This window comes from Ailuropoda melanoleuca, chromosome 15 (genome assembly GCF_002007445.2).
Source record: "Ailuropoda melanoleuca isolate Jingjing chromosome 15, ASM200744v2, whole genome shotgun sequence".
Lineage (NCBI taxonomy): Eukaryota > Metazoa > Chordata > Mammalia > Carnivora > Ursidae > Ailuropoda > Ailuropoda melanoleuca.
This window is the reverse complement of record NC_048232.1, coordinates 53,254,149-53,274,178: the sequence shown is the minus strand read 5'-3', so window position 1 is coordinate 53,274,178 and position 20,030 is coordinate 53,254,149. Positions and strand designations below refer to the sequence as shown.

The window sequence follows — 20,030 nt, the reverse complement described above, 5'->3', positions numbered from 1 at the left end:
AGGGGACCTGCTGATCAGTCTTTCTCAGCACATGTCCCCAAGATCTAAAAAAGCTTTATTTATTTGCCGAGTCCCTAAGCAGTCATTTTGCACACCACTCTGCTGCTTACCGCATTCTTGCTCTGGAATGCACTGAATTGAGTCTGGCCTATGAAGGATGGTTCCATTTTTGCACACACAATCTTCTCTTAAATTCAGGCATGAGGAATGTCCATAGAACCATCTGTTCAGACATGTTCTTGCTTCACAAGTCCTCACACAGGGTTGATATTCCTTCCCCTCTGGGCAACTCAGAGCTATGAATAACAGAGGACAGAATTTGCTAATGATAAAAGCCACCTATTTGGATTATAGTAAAAGGAAGAAATGTCAGATTTCTTTCGGAAAATGAAGTTTGCCGATTTCCATCTCTTCAAATTTCATTTTTCATTTATTATGTAACCAAGAACTAGAAACAAAATAAGCAATACGTATTTTTGAATATCTTCCAGGGGTCCAGCTAGCGTTATATGTTATGTTATAGTAAGAAAAGCTCATCTGATTTGTAACAAGTAAATATGATCAAGAGGCAGCCCAAATATGCTTGGCATAAATACAGAGTCAACTAGTATGAAGTTACTTCTCTGCGTAGTGAAGAGATACAACAGTTCCACTCAGAATAAGCACAGAAATATGCTTTAAGTATGTGACTCAAGCAAGCCATAAAAAAGAAAAATGCTGTGTGTTTAGGTTTAATCCTTCACTGTCAAAAGAAACTACCATTGCTGAACAGTTTCTAAATGATGTTTTAGAAAATTCTTTTGATTCTCAGTGATCTTAAAAAATCATACTGTTAAAAAATGAACACACAGCTGGTAGGGGTGTAAATTGGTTAAATCTCAGCGGGAACAATTTGATGGTGTCTATTAAAATTAGAAATGTCATACATTTCCTATGAATCAAGCAATACCACTCTTGAATAATGATTACCTCTGGGAGCAAAGAGAGGTAAGGGATAGTAGAACACATCAGGAGCTGCTTTATTTCTGAAATGAAGTCATGTAACTGGTATTTGTGATATATTTTCCTTTCTATATGTATTTTACTTTTTCTTCTAGGGAAAATGAAAACTTTTATTTTATTTTGGAATATTTCACTAATATTCATTTTGACCATATTTTTACCACTTAATCCATTTAATTGCTATTTCTTAAATTAAATTAACAGTATTTTCTGTGAAATGTACCCAGGACTGGATATAGGTTTAATAAAGTTTTTATGAAAAGAATTATAACTCAATGAGAAAACATGAGCCTCATAGATAAAAACTGTCAAAGAATACATACAAAAGAAAAAGGATTCACAAACATGTATTTGGTAAAAGACTGAACCCAAATACTGATCAAAGAAAGCCAGAAAGATTAGTTTCCAGGAAGTGGATACTATGTCAGGAAAGGAGGAAAAGGGAACAGAAAAATATGCATCTTCTTCACAAGCTAGGAGACAAGCAGGGGGGCAAATGAGGCAGGCTGAATTGAGACCAACAAAATGTGCTTTGGGATACAGAATTAAAATCCCTGTTCAATCCCCTGTGATTTCTTCAATATTTCCATTGGTTTTGCTGACTCATATTTTGTGGACTAGGTTTTCTTTTGGGAGGGTTGAGGCTGACCTTAGATTTAGATCAAAATGAAACTAGACGTTGTCCGTGTGGGAGAGCTGACCTCTAACTTCTAGGTTACATTTATCTGCATTTTATTCTTATGAAATTATTTTGTCCTGAAAAAATGAAAAGGGAATGCAAAACATGGAGTGCTATTTGACTGTTAGAAAATATTATTGAAAATGTACTACTTACAGCAGTAATCAGGTGTTCTCCACTGAAGACAGATGTCAAACCTGTTGCAGAGAGCCACGTATGCAGAAAGTGCATCACATTCATAGTTCCAAAAATAGGTATAATTGATCCACATCTTTTCACAAAAGTTCTGTGGTGAAACCTAGAGACACATTTTGCCTTGGGATAAGTTATGTTGTTTTATTTCTCTAAAGACCCTAAGTTAGTCTAAAACTATTCAGAGAATCCAAGGGTAGCAAGTTCATACATATTATGGATCTTCCTTGACCTTAGATTGCAAACTTCAGAATCCTAGACGTCACCTCTGATGTGACAATATTTTTAAACACATTTTAGATAAGGTAAATATTGTCTGCACTAATCTACATAAGTCTATCTTATAAAGATGAAAAAGAAACAAAGTATGTGGACCTATCAAAATCTATTTCTGACATTATACTTTGGGTCACAATCATCTTTTCCATATACTGAATGGGACTTTAATCTATGATGATAAAACCAGAATTTCCTGAAGCATTCCATAATGATACATGGCATTATTTATTAAATGAGGTCATAAATGCTTCTCAAAAACTATGTATTAATATTGAACATGGAATAATTTACATAATTTGACATGCCTCAATTTAAAGACATTTCTCCCTACAGATTGTTTCATTTTGATTTAGAAATGCCTGAAATCTAAATAATTTAACTTGTAGCAACATCTATTCCAATTTTTCTCTCTACTCGTTCATTCAGCAAACATACCAAAGATCTATGTGCAGATGCCAAATTCTGACACAGTTCAAAGGGCCAGATAAAAATACTTCATATTTTTCATATCCCATCCTTTCCTCTTCAAGGTCCATATCTATAAAGACCAAGATTCTACATTCTTTTAGTCTTCTTTATAGCATTCCCTTGGTTTCCAATACTTCACTTCACATGGAATACTTCTGTGGTCAAGAGCAGCGTCATTGTGGAACCCAGGGAACACAGAGTTTCCTTCCTAAAACCCCCTCCTTGGACCTTGAGTGTACTTCATTCTATTGCCTGTTCACCTGTCCAGTGTCAGTTCCCCTGCTGCCTCTTATTCTGAGTGTTTCTCTAGACCTCATCCTCAATAGTCATGTTTACTAGCTACAAACGTTCTTCCTGGACTCATACCACTGTCTTGGGCATGTAAATCTTTTCCTCGGTTTCTTCATAAGTTAAAGAGTTAATCATACACTTACTACTTAAGATAGCTGTGAGCTCATATACAGTAAATGTACAGGGCAGACTCTGGCAGTTGTTGTTATTTTTAAAAATCCACACACAAATAATTCCCCAAACCTGATCCCTGGCCTCCACTTACCTCCTCTGAGCTCCAGAATTATGTTTCTGAGCTTTTTCTGGGTATTTTTGCTTTGAAATCCCATATGACTTAATTTACCCAAAGTTAAAAATTATTTACCTTTCCACTTAACCCACAAAAGCTGACTCTCCTGTATCCCCCATTCATATGTTCACTTATACAGGCTTTCATAATTTATTGAACCCCAACTGCCTATCAGGCACCGTCCTATGCATGAGGAGCATAAAGATCAAAACACAGACCTATTCTCTGCCTGTGGATCTCATAGCTAAAAAAAGTCTTTGAATAGAATCCAAAGGAGTCACCATACTAAAATCAATCAGAGGCGGGAAGTATTCTGGCCGGAAAAACTAGAAGCTTAAAAGCCCACTGGCAGGAAAAACCTTGGAATATTCGAAGAGTTGAAAGGAGACTGGAGTTTAGTAAGCAAGAAGAGTGTAGCAGAGAGGAAGCTAGAGAAGTGGGTGGGCCAGAGTGTAGAGGACCTTGAAAGCCTTGATAAGATGGTTTGGCAGCAACTTTAAGTGTAAGTGAAAGAAACTTCAAATAAATAAATAAAATCTTTTAAAAAATCATTGTTAAAAAAAAGAAAATCGTTATGCTTTTTTTAAAAAAAAGATTTTATTTTTATTTATTTATTTGTCAGAGAGAGAGCACAAGTGGGGGAGGGGGTGGCAGGCAGAGGGAGAAGCAAGCTCGCTGCTGAGCAAGGAGCCTGATGCAGGACTAGATCTCGGGACCCTGGGATCATGACCTGAGCCAAAGGCAGACCCTTAACCAACTGAGCCATGCAGGTATCCCAAAAATCGTTATGCTTTAAAAAGACATTAAAATGATACTAAACTGAGTTTTAAAGTATTTATGTTTTTCATTTTTATATACCTGCTTTTTAAAAACCCATCTGCATCCAAATCTCCAAGTAAAACTGAAGCTGCCAAAAGATCTGCCGTTTTTATCCCATGACTTGCCATCCTTTGCCTTTCCTTGAGGGAACACTTGGGACAGGCTGAGAATTACGGAGTGTAGAACTTCATAGTCTAGCATGGGCCGTGCTGCGCGGGAGCTCCTTCCTGCTTTGACAGTTCCCTCAGCTTCCTTTCCAGGCTCTTCCCCTCCATGTGTCTTACACTCAACCATTTCAACGTCTTCTTAACACGCCCTTTTACACAAAACTTGTTCTTGCACATATTGTTGTATCTGCCTAGGTGTCCCTTCCTCCCTCTTCTTTCCTGGGAAATTCATCCTTCTCAAAAAATCAAATATCTAAAGCTATGAGAAGTCTTCTCCAAACCTGGGCTCCCATATACCTCCAGACTCTATATTGTCATGTATCTGTCCACAGGCTTACTTTCCCACCAGACCTCCTGAGAATAAGGGAGAGTCTTACTCGTCTTTGGATTACAGGAGTTTAACACGGTGCCTTGTAAGTGCTAGATGCTCACAGACTTTTCATTAAATGATTCATGAAATGCTGTATTTGTCTGTCCTGTGTCCCTAACAATGGATTTTTTTTAATGATAGAGATTACTTAAAATATCTACTAGTCACATAAAGTCAGAAAGTTAAAGACAAATAAAGAATGTTTAAATTGAATATATGACAGGCTCTATTACAAGTATACGCCTAAGATGCGAGGATCATAGAGAATGGATAATATCCTCACTGTCTTGGTTTCTCTACTGGGTTATCAAGTGACATTGATTCTTTCTCCTAGAGGCTTTTATTCACAGGACATCATTTCATTTTTCTTGAAAGCTGTAGATACAGCTCTGAAAAGCAAGGTAATTATCCTTCCTATCTCTTTAAGTCTATAAAAGTAAATGATTCTGAATTCCAAAGCACACGGACAGAAGGTTTGGGGCTAAACTATTCTCAGTAGAAGAACATCATGGCAAGAACAGGAATTTATTGGTCTTACTCTCAACATGTCCAACATGACAGTTCTTATTTAGGGTTGCCCTTAACTTACTTTATTATGGCATGGAATGAAAACTCTTCTATTTAATAACTCAATGCATTGACTGCAGTCATGCTCAGTGCAATTCCTAACAGGTCTTCTTGTTGTTACTTCAAATGATTTCTCAATTTCCCAGCTCTCAATAAATAATTCTATGTCTTCCATATTTGTAATAATTGTGCCATTTTGCATCCTTAGATCATCATCTGGATCCTCATTGCAAATTCCTAGAAAGATATGTGACATTTAGAAGGAAAAACTTTTTTCACTAAACCAAAGGTAGGCAGCAGAAATAAATCATCTTAATAATTGATTTTAAAAGAATAAATTATTTACTGAACAAGGTGCCAAATGAATATCCTTTCCCTTTAATGTTGATGGATTTTTTAATTATGTATCTGATTCTTTGATAAAATAGTACAAAGATGTCTTAACCAGATAAGAAAGAAACCACGATCCTAGAAGTCAACAAATGTGTTAAGATGATGAAAATGAAGAAAGAGGAGATTGACTCTGCTCCCACACTCCTTCACTATTACCACTATCTCCTAATTGAAGAACTAGTTCTTAACCTTTCCAAGATATTCCTTAGAGTAGTGGTCATTTGGTGATTGCCTCCCAGGCATCCATTCCCCCAGGAAAAGCCTGCCTGAAAACATTAAATTCTACCTTCAGGAAGTATCCCTGCCCCATCACCACTACAGGAGAGGGCCATGATCTGTGTAAAGGTAGTCCTTACTCCTGTGCATTAACAACTGTTACAGGTAATAAACCAGTCAGGTCAGGCAGTCACCTACACACGTGGATACATTCAACATTTGGACAACCACTGCCAAACAGGATTTGACCTGGGAATTCTAAGACATAGACAATCTCCCTTCCTTAGGATGATGTGGCCTGTTGATCGTTACCATGCTTTGACCTGCCATACCCTCTAGCTTCCTGAGGAAGGCCAGAATGGGGACAGAGCTTACTTTTCATCCAGTGGCATGCAGAGCCAAGGGAAGTGCAGAGAAATAGCCCGGACCCTGATCATACTTGAGCTGAATCCCACTCTACCTTAAGACATATTTTTTCTTAGTCCCCAAGGCTCCAGCTATAAAAGATACAACTTGAACATTTTCTTCAAGTATCAAATCATAATCCTCAAGTGGGCATATTAAGATCATAAAGATTGCTGCTACCATAATTGCCTTGTCCTTGTAAATGTACAAAGGACTGAAGGCAATGCAAAAACAAACAAATAAAAAATAAAACTCGAGTGAAGTGAACTATACTGTCAAGCAGTTACTATTTTTTAAGTCTAAACTTTCCTGGAGAAAAGGTATTGCTAATAAAAAGTTGTTTTTATTGCAGCTCCAGCCACCAGCCCTATAAACTTCACAGTGCTGTATAGAACAAGGTATTTGTACAAACCTCTCCTTCTGGTGTCCCTGCTCAATTTAGGTCATACTCATGGTCACTGCAACTTTTTCAGACCTGACAGCACCCAGATTTCCCTTTTACAAAAACCATTCTTCACCAACTATGGAGGTCATGAACTTTAGAGGGTACCCTCGGTTAGCAAAAAGGTGATCCTACCCCTTTCTCTACAGTGATTACTTAAGAATCCAGTTAGCAAAGTATGTCTGTAAAAGCATGAGCTGACAATAAGTGAAGGAAAAAAATCCACAAACTCAAACAGAAATCATAGCACGTAGAAATGATAAATCATCAGAGAAAATACGCATTCCTAAAGTCTCTGCATATTACTCAATAATAATTATTGATTTATTATATATACTCAATATGATACATACTCAAAAATAACTATTTCCACAGTGATAATCTTCAGTCTCCAAAGAACTCTGTGCTATGTTTAGCATCCTATAAATAGGCAAGGAAATACCTAAACCCTTTTAGCCACATTTTGCATTAAATGCTTTAAGGAAGAAATCTGGGTGTTTTATGTAATTTGTTGAGGGATAGGACTTAGTTTTATTTGTTTTTGCATTGTCAACACCAAGCACTGAGTCTAAACACTCAGAAGGTGATCCATAAACTTTTACTCAATTAATGTTTGGTGAGATTAAAGTAGATATATTTTACTAAGCTAACATTTATTGATCATGTGTATTAAGCAATGTGTTAAGTGTTGACATTAACTTTCACATTCAACCCTAACAACAATCTTGAAGGGAGAATGCTGCTATTCCCATTTTAAAGATGAGGAAACTGATGTTCACTTCAGAGCACAGAGCTACAAAAAGAATAGCCTCCATCAGATATCAAAGCCAGTATTATACTTTTTTATTTTGTTGTGTAAGTAGAGATATTTCTAATTTGTTTCCTTTGGCTTATAACTCTTTATGTGTCTATGTAACATGGTGTGACATTAACCTAGTTGTAAAGATACATCTAGACATTATACTTAATAATAAAACTGGGACAAATATTGAGAACATTGTGTTCCCTGTAACTTTCAAGGTAGCTTAAACAACTAAGTTTTCCCTTATTTCAAATTTTAACATATTAAGGAAGAAACAAACTTTTTTAAGCCTTTAATCTTTCTGTAACTCATATTTCTCACTTATAAATTAATACCAACTTACGAAGGCTATTGTTAGAATTGAATAAGTTCAAGTATATAAAATAGTGTTTGGCACTTTATTAATGATTAATAAAGATGAATATAATAGGATATATATAGAATATAGAACACAGTAGGAGTATAAACAGTATTGCAATAGTAGTAGTAAATATGTATTTCCATTAAACATGCAAATTGAACTGTTCTTTCTTGCTTCTTAGCCCATGTATTGAAAGTCACTGCTTTCTTTAGTATTCACGTGAGGAACTGGAAGTTAACATCACACCTCAAATATGAAAAGTGGGTCATCAGGAGCCAAAACGGTGTCATGTGAATAGGAAAAAAAAAATTAGAAGAAATTGAGATTTGAGAGCAATGCTCACCACAGAGTCCTTCTGTGTAAGATGACAAGTTAAATCGAAAGCCAAAATGGATGTCTATGATCCCTGTAAGGTGAGCCCACTTTATGATTAGTCCAGCTGGAGTTGTGATAACATACATGGTACCAGAATCTTCTATGGACAGTTCTTGACTTGAAAAGGGCAGAGGCACAGCAATAGAATCCACTTCTACCTAAAATAACACAATGAATTTACATCTGTTAGAAAAATATTTATAGGGGCACCTGGGTGGCACAGCAGTTAAGTGTCTGCCTTCGGCTCAGGGCATGATCCCAGCATTATGGGATCGAGCCCCACATCAGGCTCCTCTGCTATGAGCCTGCTTCTTCCTCTCCCACTCCCCCTGCTTGTGTTCCCTCTCTCGCTGGCTGTCTCTATCTCTGTCAAATAAATAAATGAAATCTTAAAAAAAAATTTATATTTCAATATACACTCATTAAAAGTAGAATTTGGATGATTCCATTTCTTCTTGTTGAATATAAACTATTTCCCAAGTTTTTAAATATTTATTTCCCCGCTGCTGCCTCAGCTTCTCACAACTTCTAGTTCCTTTATTATTCCTTTGTTGTATCTTGCTATGTTCAGTGTTTGTTCTAACCTTGTTGCCCCTTATTTTCTTTAAAACTTAACTTTCTTTTGTATTACGTATGCTTTTCTGTCTGTTTCCCTCAATACATGTTGATTACACCATTATCTACCAATATGAACTTAGGGTAATAAAGGTATTTTCAGGATGTTTTCTTTAATCAGGTCCTTTCTTTGATCTTCTAAATCAGTGTTCAATTGTAATGTTCCTCACAATCATCTGTCAAGCTTGGTAAAGATTAAGTTTCCCAGAGATTCTATTTCCGAGGTTTGGATGGGATTCTAGGCTCTGTATTTTTAGCACGTACTCTTGGTAATACAAATGTAGGCAATCTGATGATTATATTTAGAAAAACACTGTTTTAAATAATGACAGAGACATAGAACCAGCAGAAACTTTGTTGGTCGTGTCTCACCAACCATCCAATTTCTCATCTTTATCTCTTCCTCATACTGCCACCTGCAGGCTGAAATATCCTTACTCCTGCCTGGTTAATTTCTGCTTTCTTTTAAGATTTCTCTTAGGTGGGATGTCTGGGTGGCTCAGGGGGCTGGGTTAAGCCCCTGGCTTGAGGAGGGCACATATTGCATGGTGCACTGGGTGTTATATGCAAATAATGAATCACGGAACACTACATCAAAAACTAAGGATATACTGTATGGTGACTAACATAACATAATAAAAAATTATACAAAAAATAAAAAATAAATGAAAAAAAAAATCCACCAAAAAAAAAAGAAAAAAAAAGGTGCCTGCCTTAGGCTCAGATATGATCCTAGGGTCCTGGATTCGAGTCCTACATCGGGTTCCTTGCTCAGCAGGAAGCCTGCCTCTCCCTCTGCCTGCCGCTCCCCCTGCTTGTGCATGCTCTCTCTAACAAATAAAAAATAAATAAAATCTAAAAAAAAAAAAAAAGATTTCTCTTAGGTGTCACCTCCTCCAAAAATACCTATTTGACCTTCCTATAAACTGCATTAAGTGACCTCCTTCCATGACACATTAGTCAAACTCTATCACTATACCTCCTATTGCTTTCTAATTGGTAGACAATTATATTTAAGCCCCTCAAATACAGCTACAAGTTACTTGAGACCAGGACCTTGTTGTTTTATCATTTAAACTCTCAATAAATGATTCTTAAAGATTTAGTTTTTAACTGAATACATGACCAGAGGTGAATTCAACTGAAGCCAAAACTAAGTGCTTTGGCCCAAATGCTCACTAATAGCACTGACCAGATGTGAGTTTAAATTTATTTCCCACCCACTTCCTGTTAATGTATCAACCTGATCAAATCAAAGGTACAAACAAATGCTATCATCCAAACAATTTCCCCATTCATATATTTTGCTTTACTTAAAATTAAGCTTTTAACACCTTACTATATTTTAGGTTCATTTTAATAATTGTTTCCAGTCTAGAATGTTTGGCCTGTGTTAAAAAAGACAGAATCATTTCTAGAAAGCATGTAACATCTCATTTTAGCAAAATCTTTACACGTTATTTTCTTAGATTTTTGAGAGAACCATATAGGTGAAGGACCCAGCTTGTAACTCAGTCTTCTCCAGTAAATATAGATTCCTTGGGATAAAGGCTTTTTGCTATAAAACTAAATGGCTTTTTTCAATCTTTTGATAAAATATCCCCTTTCTTCAGTTTATTTCAATTGTTAAATATTTCTCCATTTTTTCTTATTTTAGCTATCACATATTCATTGCAAAATTAACATCAGCACTTCAAAACTATTTTTCTCTTGGTGGTCTGCATTCTGGTATTTTTAGTTACTATGTTTTTCAACCTTGTGATTCCTCCTTTTTTTACATCATTTCCACTTTGTCTAATTTAAAACACTAATGTTAGCTCTGCAACTAAAAGACTCACATTACCCAAGAGGGATTTCATGTTTTTGACATGGCTGTTATAGTTAATCTCACAAGGGGAGAAATATTTGCAACACTTGTTACATTACGGAAGGAGAAATATAATATTAAGAAACACCATTTTTTACTGTCCATGAAAACAATGATTAAACACAGTAACAATGAAACTCCACTGATATGTTTAATTTCCGCTGTTTTTGGAAATAATTGTGTTTAACATAATTTCTTAATTTTCTCCAATGTGAGGCTATCTTTTAACTTTGTGCTCTTACCTTTCTTGCTGCCCGATTAACAAGTATTTTATGTATAGATATTGTCAAATTTAACTTCTTAAAACAAAGTCCATACATTCTTCCGGAGGATGCCTTAATTTGAAAAAAAAAATTAAAACTTTATGAAGTTAAACAAAACTTTAGCAATGAAGAGAAGGGATTTATGAAACATTTTGCAAATACTCACTAGCTTTTTAAGTGAATTTCCATTCTGAAAAAAAATGTATAAAAAACACTTTAAAAAATATATTGCTTGACTTCTTAAAAACATTATTCAAATTAATATTACATGCCTCTAAATATATTCACATGAAACGTTTTTTAAGTACTAGAAGATAAATCTCAGTGAGTTCTTGAGCCCCTTCTTGCTCTGAGAATATCTAATGTTGCAGTGTACATCATGAGGAAACGACACGAGAATGGATTATGACCTACCTGATTCATGGAACATTTTTCAATATGAGCAACTATAATTTCCCCAGGAATTCTTACTAAGATATAAGAAGCCATACTATACAATGCTGCATTGTTTCCATCAAATGTAATAATGCTCAGTTCTGACAACATGGAACACCGACCTAAAAATAAAAATGATAGAGAGTCGATCATTAACGAATTATTTGTAGTTGTAGTAATGATTGCTCCTTAAAAAAAAAAGCAACTTTTAAATTAGGTTATTACATTTGAAAAGAAGCAACTCTAAAAGTTGTATATTGGAAAATCAAATCATAAATTCAATGGAGAAAGTTCAGCAATAACTTTGGTGTGATGAGTGAGGTGATCGGTTAAAAAAAAATAACAATCTCCTCCTGATTGGAAAATTGCCTGCCATTTCAGAAACGCAAACTTACAAGGACATTCCCACTCAGGGCAGCAGATATCACTGTTCACTTGCATGGGCCTTCCCCGGAAACCACAGTCAGGCATTTCCAAGGCCTTTGGGCAATTAAGAGACCAGTTGTACAACTGCCACTCCATATTAAGGCATATATACTGGCTACAATTATAAACAGGATCAAATTGTTGAGGCTGTTAATAGAAAAGAAAATTAGTTTCCTTTTTTCTATTTTGAACAAATGTTTTCAATTAATTTTTTAATTCCCCATTCACATTGCCCATAGTGTACATTCGCTAAGTATGAAAGCTTTTGAAAGATAATTTAAATGTCACTACAATTTTTGTTGATGTATTCTCTCTAAAATACTCGGCTTAAACTTAAGCTTTACCTTAATACTGATTTGATATCAGAATTGCCCATATACTCAGACATTTGAGGAAACTGAAATCTTTTTCTAAATTGACTTCATTAGTGTTTGCAAAAAGACCTATACAATACACGTCAAGCTTTCATATGTCCTGTAAAGCTAGAATATCATTATAACTTCTGTTAATATCAGTTTTAAAAAATCACTACTTCATACTATAAATATTTCATTAAACATTCAACCCTCTGATTGAGGTACTATTATTTTTTCCTTTTTTATAGATGAGGAAATCAGGAGGATGAAGGTCAAAGTAACTTGCCCAAGACCCCATAGCTAGTAGGTGGTGGAGTGAGAATTTAAGTTAAGGACTGTTACTCTGAAATCTGTGATCTTGACAATACCGCATCTCAGGGGATAGGGAAGAAAATCTAACATCTATTTAGCATCTATTATATGCTGTGTACTAATAGTAGATTATATCCTTTGCTTCTCCCTATACTTTGTGAGTCAATTTCTATCATTCCAATATTATACGTGATCAAAAACAGGGATAAGAGAGGCTAAATACTTTTCTAAACAGTGAGACTATTAAGTAAGTGCTTCCAAATTTAAGAGCCAAAAGGAGGCAAATAGTTGAGTCTGATTTTCCAAAATTTTCTGGGTGCAATTGTATCAACTCCCAGTATTGACCCTGCTTTCCATTTAACCAGGAAAATGAAAGCAGTTAGACAAAAACTAAAGCCCCTATGACATCTAAACTGCCTAAAAGAATCTATTCCTTCCACTCTACTGAAACTGTCTGAACAAGGTCACCAATGAACTCTACATTGCCAAATCCCACGATCAGTTTTCAGACCTCAGCTTCCTTGACCTACTAACATAGTTAGGATAGCCTAGTACTCCATCTTCTTTAGTATTTTCTTTCCCTGGAAAATCTGCAGCTTTCTGATGTCTAAGAGCTATCTCAGTCTTTATGTGGCAAAACTGAACTCTTGATGACACCCACACCAGACCCTCACTTCCCACAATTTCCCCATCCTGATGAATGCCAACTTTATCCTTTAATTGCTCCAGGGAAAGATCTTAGAATCCTTGACGCCTCTGTTTCACTCACACCCCACATCTAATCTTTCAGCAAATTCTGTGCCCTCTATATTCAAAATACACCCCTAACCCAGGCATTTCTCACCAACCCCACTGCTATACCCTGGTCCATGCCACTGTCATCTCTGCCTAAATTCCTACAACAGTCCCCTAACTGCTTCTGTTGACCGTTTACACCCTGCTCGCCACACAGCAGCTAAAATGATCCTAAAGCAAATCAGATCGTGTGATTTCTGTGCTCAAAAATATCCGGTGTCTTCCTATGTCTTTTAAAATAAAAGCCACGGTCTTTATAATCGTCTACAAGGCTTTAAATAATCTCATTTATTTATCTTATTGCTTACTTACTTAATGGCCTCCTCATTATTCTTTTAAAATGTCGGGTACTTTTTTACCTCTGGGCCTTTGCACTTACTGGTCCCTCTGCCTGGAACCCTGTTTCCCGGTTCCCACAGCTCTTCCCACTGCCTTAGTTCTCTGCATGGCTCTGTTTTTGAACTTCTTCAGATCTTTTACTCTTAAGTTACTTTATCCGTGAGGTTTTTCTGAGCATGTCGGTGAAAATAGATTTATGTTTTCCTGAGCAATACCTTCTAACATTTTATATAACTAGTAACTTATTTTGCTTACTGGCTATCTTAGAGCCTCCAGTAGAATAAAAACTCCATAAAGGCATGAATTTTTGCTTGCTTTTATATTGTTTAATCTATGGTACTTAGACAGTATCTGGCCAAAAATTGTGTTAAATAAATATTGGTGGAATGAACAGTTGGCTTATCAAACAAGTGGCAGGTTTGAAGTAAGAAGATAACTAAGTGTTCAAGTCTCAGCCAAGATAATTACAAGCTCTGGGGTCCAATGAGCTTACCTTTTTTGCCTGCCAATGCATCTTTGTTATCTGCCATAGTGCCTAGTGTATAATAGCTGCTTAACAAATGTTTTTGAATGCCCGTCTAAAGAGAAGCCCACATCAGTTAAATTTTTATTAAAGGATCACACTTAAGACCTCATTTGAGGGGCACCTGGGTGGCTCAGTAAGTTAAGCTTCTGCCTTTGGCTCAGGTCATGATCCTGGGGTCCTGGAATCGAGCCCCGCACCGGGGCCCTGCTCAATGGAGACTCTGCTTCTCCCTCTCTCCCTCTCCCTCTGCTCCTCCTGCCTGCTCGTGCATGCTCTCCCCCCAACCTTAAATAAATAAATAAATAAATAAATAAATAAATAAATAAATAAATAAAATAATAAATAAAATCTCAGGGGGAAAAAAAGACCTCATTTGACTTTTGTTTTTCTTAGTGTGACCAGAATCTAATTAGTAAGGCATATTTAAACCAGTTAAGAAAATACAATTATGTCTGTGCCTCAGAGAGGGCACAAAAAAATTGCCAAAATGTAATGCATATTTCTTATTATCTTTGGCAAAGATAGACTAGAGAGCATAGCAAAAGAAGTTTAAGAGCATTTGGATAATGATATAGAAACTTGAACAGATGCAAAAAGGAAATGCAAGTAGCTGGAATAGATTGCCCAGCCATACCTCACATTCCAAACCTGTTGTTGTTGGCGTTAGCATGTCCAATACAGTGAAGTCTGATGGAGTAATCGTTTCTGGACCTGCTAGAAATGAAGATATCCTTTCCATTAGGAGAATGGTATCCATCAGGTATGGAATTTACATGAAGTAGAAACTGTGCTAAGGAATTTTATACAGATAATTTCATTTATTCCTCTAAGAACTTTGTAAAGCAGATAGCAATACTCTTATCATTTTACAGATAAGGAAATGAAGGTATAGACAGGTAAGCTAGGAAGTGTCAGGGCCAGAATCAAACTTGGAAAGTCTTATTCCAAAGCTCAGATTTTTTAGCCACCATTCTGTAGACATCTTCACTGTCTTGATAGTGTCAACACAATTGTGTGAACAGGTAAAAATATCAGTATCACTAAAAAGTGCTCAGGAGTTACAAGTTTTGTAGATGTGATTGGTAAACACATGTGTAAGGCACCTTCAAAAGCTTTTTGTTAGGACTAAAGTTATCTCTAAAGTAGTCAAAGTCTGAAGGACCACAGAACAGCGAAAATGAATGGTTGAACTTTTGTTAAGATATAATTAGTATCCATGGTTGATACTGCCTAAAATGACTATTTCATTTCTTGTTGCTGCTGTAACAAATTATTACAGATTCAGTGGCTTAAAACATCACCAATTTATTATCTTGTGGCCCTAGAAGTCAAAGTCCTAAAAATCAAGGTATCAGCAGGGTTGCATTCCTTCTAGAGGCTCCAAGGGAGAATCTGTTTCCTTCCCTTTTCCAACTCTTTGGATTGCCGGAATACTTTGGCTCATGGTCCCTTTCTCCACCTTCAAAGTCATTGCACGATATGTTCAAATTTCTCTCCCTTCCCCCCTTCTCTGATTCCGTCATGCTGTCACCTTCTCTGACTCTGACGCTCTTGCCACTCTCTTATCCCTTATCCCTTGTTACTGCATTGGGTACATATGGATAATATAGGATAATTTCCCCATCTCAAAATCCTTAACTTATTCACATTTGCAAAGTCCCTTTGCGTATAAGGTCATATTCACAAATTCTTGGGATTAAGAGGTCTGGAGGGCCATTATTTAGTCTATCACAGTGATGTAAAAGAAAACTTACTTTTTCAGTGAAATAAATTCTCTAAGTAACCTTAATTTTGTGCTTATTTTGTAGTTTCTAATGTACAGAATAAAGAACAAAGATCCCCATTCCTTAGTCCTAGGAGCAATGTTCATGATATACAGATGTTGCATCTTCTAGAAAATATGAAACTTAATACAGACTTAAATATTTTTATTCTTATCATCATAAACATTTAACCCATCAAAAAGGAAACAAAGTTCTAGTCCAAAACAAGCACAGAGTCATGGAAAATTCTAAAGACTTGTAAGGATTAAATGTTTGCCAAGTGGTTAGTCTAATGCCTGGCAGGTACTAAGTACCTGATAAATGGGAGCCAATAAGAATAGTGGTGATAGTGATAGTTATAGGGAAGTTTATATATGTCAACTATACTTCAATTTTTAAAATTTTGTTTATTTAGATAGTTGGTTCAGAACATTGTCATTTAAAAATTCTCTTAGCATGGGACTACAAAATCTTAAGTCCTACATAATGTCACAACAGCCACTTGCCTTTTTTAGCAGATAATTTAATTAGAAATACAATTAAACTATGATAATATAACCAAAAAAAAAAAGAATAAGTATCTGAACGTTTCTAAAGTATAGTCTCAGGAAAAATAATATATTATGTTTGTCAAGCTTTACTGCGAATAGATTTGTCACACTCTTTTCTAAGCCAAATTTCATAGAGAGGGAGAGAAGTGAGGTAGCAGCTGGAATGCCTACTCCAGAGGCTGGGACAGAACACAGGAATGGGAGTGGAAGTGCCAAAGGATGACTTCATTTGCATTAACACCTCTTTAGAGTCAACTTAACCCCTGTGATTTAGTGACACCCAAATCCTAGGTTTAAAATGTGAGGGGAATTCCTTGTTATCCATACTACCGAAATGGAGGAAGAGGTGAACCAAATGAAGAAGCCATTCAGAAAACCTGGCGCTCTGAGCCAGTGAGCAGCTACGGAATGAAACGAAGTGACTGCTGGGTTTTCTAGTCAATGGGCTAGTACTGATGTCAGTTAGCTGTTATAAGTGTGCCAAGACTTAAATTACAAAATGCTAATTTCAGGGTCTCAAATGGTAAAAACAGCAGTAAGCATGGGCAGAGATGGCTTACCTGGTGGCGTTAATGCTGGTTCTGTGGGAATCAAAGGTATGCCTACAAAAGAACACAGAGATACACTTCCTTAATCTGTTGTGCTTAAAATGAGGCCCATATATACTTCCTATAGGGCTCTTTAGCATCAAGAAAAATGTTTTGGGAGTGACAACACAGGAGGGATGTTAAGGGAAGATTTATATGTTTTAGAAAGTAAGTAGAAACAAAAAAAAAACGTGGAAGGGATATTAAAGAAGAATCTTATAAAAGTCTTTGTCTAAAACTTCTGTTTACAGCCACTTGTTATCAGTAGAGAAAAAATGTTCAAGTGTGTCATTTTTCAGAATAAATTAGGTAAGGTTCCCACTTACAGTCTCCTGGATAAACACATTTGAGGGTGGTCTCATCAAGGATCATATTTTTAGGGCAGTAGGGCAAACATCCTTCAACGCTTTACATGAAAAAAAATCAAAGTGAAAAGTTCAAAATATAAAAAAAATACTGCATTTAATATATGCAACTAGACATATTCTTCCCAAAAGTCTTCTTTTCTACTTGTCAAGCAGTAAGGAGTGCTCCATTTGCTGCCATTCCATCATACTTCATTTTACAAAATCCCAATCCTTAGGGGATGATAAATGGATATCATTCATGATTAATGAAGAATTTGAACACAGACTTTTCAAAGCATACACTTACGTTTGGGACACACTAAAGACATGCTCTATAAATCACTGGAAATGGAAAAGATCATTTATTGTGTTTTTAATCTACATTTGTTGAACTTTCCACTCCTATATTCCCCCAAATCTCAGCAGATAGAGATCCTTTTTAAATATCCTTGCCTTAAGGACACTGGTAGCACAGCGGCTCTCCCTGACTATTATTAAGACCTGAAGTCATTGAAAAGATAGAGGAATCTCTGGGTCGAAGGTATGGAGGTGGAACATGGTTGTTATTCTTTGAGGACAGGGATGGGGAGGAGCAGAAGCCGTAGTTCTCAAGGGCCCAAATGTTCGGCAGTGCCTTGGAGGATATGGTTGTATATGACACCATAGAGATTGGATTTCAAGTTACAGGATGTTTGGTTTTCCTAAGGATCTCCACTTCTCATGCATGGCACAGAAGCAAAGCAAGGGTGCCAAATTTAAAGAAGCTATGGCTTGGATATCATGGGCCAAAGACATCTGAAGTGCTTTTATCTAAGGGAATGAAGTCAATATAAGAAAGAAGGTTACATTTTCTTTCTTGTCCAATTGAGGCTGAGTCTAATTTATTCTGATTCAAAGGAAATAAATGCATTCTTTTGTGTATAACCAATTATTAGATTCATGCATGCTAGAGAGAATTAATGCAAATATTTTTATACAAAGCCTTGCTTATATGCCTTTCAAATACACTAGATGTTAGTAATAATATTTTTAATTTTTAGACATTTCCAACTGCCATATCTGTAAAGTAAAGAATTTGAATTAAAAATACTCAAGACCTCTTTCCCGTGGAAGATGGAGACGAACTTGACACTAAGAGCAAGTATAGCCACCAGAGGGCACTAGTTTGCGGAAGGAAATCCAGGCAACACTTTAAAAAGCAAGAAAAGCTAATTTCTCTTTTTTTTTTTTTTTAGATTTTATTTAATTTATTTGAGATTTTATTTATTTGACAGAGATAGAGACAGCCAGCGAGAGAGGGAACACAAGCAGGGGGAGTGGGAGAGGAAGAAGCAGGCTCACAGCAGAGGAGCCTGACGTGGGGCCCGATCCCATAACGTGGCCCGATCCCATAACGCCGGGATCACGCCCTGAGCCGAAGGCAGACGCTTAACCGCTGTGCCACCCAGGCGCCCCGCTAATTTCTCTTTTAACATGAGACACATTTAGCCGTCTCTTGGATACCTCCCTCACAGATGATTTTTTTTTTTTACACAAGCGGCTTAGTTTATGTGATCAATTGTTTATTTTATAAAATGAACTTAAATAGTAAAACTTTAACTGGTGTACGATATTCCTATTCTCTAAACTTTGTTAAACAAAACAGAAAAATTAAAGTTACTATATGGATGAAGGGACTAGAGCCAGTCGGTTATCATTAAATTAAATAAACCACTTTTTTGTGCAACTCAATTACTCTGTGATTGTTTTATGCAAGTCAAAACCACAGCCACTTTCTTTAAATGTTTTGCAAAAATCAGTAACTTATTCCTTTAAAAATGCCTTCATGGTCGCACACAGCAGATTCTTCTTTATTTTGTCATCCAACTGATAATCTATTCAACTCCTGACTGATAAATAAACGCCTCAGATGTAGACCATGTCTTATAATAGGTATATTACATAACAGGAATAACTGTATTTACATATGGGTTCTATGGTATGCTAGTTGGCATCTTGTCTCATAGAAGTTCTCATTTCCACTAGATATTTTTGTTTTTAACACTTGCTGTGTGCCAGAAACTGCATCATCTAGAACGAGGGTGGTGGTTCTGTTGGGAACTTGCAGGAGGGGTGTAGAGCTATGTTAAAGCCCCAGCTCCGTACTTGAGTCTCCCCTGCAAATCCAAGAGTGAGCAATAATTACGCACCTTGGGGCAGGGCAGGGGGAAAAGGTGAAAGAAGATAGAGATGAGAAACTGCTTGGCAGAGGCAAAGTTTCATCCTGAATCTCTTCTCTGTATCCTAACCAAAAGAGAAGCTTTGGAATAGCTACAGACCAAGTTATGGAAGCGTTGAAGATCTGGGTTCAGCCGCCTCGGAGACTGGTTATACCACAAGAAATAATAAAGTAGCTAAATGCCACTTCAAACTATAGCTCATTTCCTCCCCTGTGCCAGGCTGGCCGTGCTCTCTGCCCTCTGTCTTCCTTCCTTCCTTGCCCTGGTGCCCTCCTCACTATGGAACGCCTGTTGTGTCCCTTCCTCCTGCTGGCTACTGGAAGAGGCAGGAAGAAGGTGTGTGAACTTGAGAGATCCAAGTGAATGCTGAAGATGTCTCCTTTTCATAAGAATTGGCTGTTCTTCTTTTTAAGAAAGTAAATAGAGGGGCACCTGGGTGGCTCAGATGGTTAAGTGTCTGTCCTCCTTCAGCTCAGGTAATGATCTCCAGATCCCGGGATTGAGCCCCACTT

The 20,030-nt window shown here is 36.6% G+C and overlaps 1 protein-coding gene across 6 annotated transcripts in view; it reads right to left on the bottom strand.

The window, feature by feature from the left end:
• OTOGL (otogelin like) overlaps positions 1-20,030 on the bottom strand; it is a 127,732-nt gene that overhangs the window by 18,500 nt on the left and 89,202 nt on the right. For 5 of the 6 annotated variants that reach the window (XM_034644027.1, XM_034644029.1, XM_034644028.1 and 2 more), the window contains 11 exons: positions 17,279-17,358; positions 16,926-16,967; positions 14,686-14,765; positions 11,693-11,870; positions 11,277-11,419; positions 11,029-11,052; positions 10,842-10,934; positions 8,086-8,275; positions 5,146-5,360; positions 1,838-1,979; positions 111-296 (listed from right to left, as the gene is read on the bottom strand). In XM_034644027.1, the coding sequence (XP_034499918.1) occupies positions 111-296; positions 1,838-1,979; positions 5,146-5,360; positions 8,086-8,275; positions 10,842-10,934; positions 11,029-11,052; positions 11,277-11,419; positions 11,693-11,870; positions 14,686-14,765; positions 16,926-16,967; positions 17,279-17,358 (1,373 nt within the window). The remainder of the gene's footprint in view (positions 1-110; positions 297-1,837; positions 1,980-5,145; positions 5,361-8,085; positions 8,276-10,841; positions 10,935-11,028; positions 11,053-11,276; positions 11,420-11,692; positions 11,871-14,685; positions 14,766-16,925; positions 16,968-17,278; positions 17,359-20,030) is intronic. The other variant, XM_034644026.1, reaches the window with a different exon arrangement.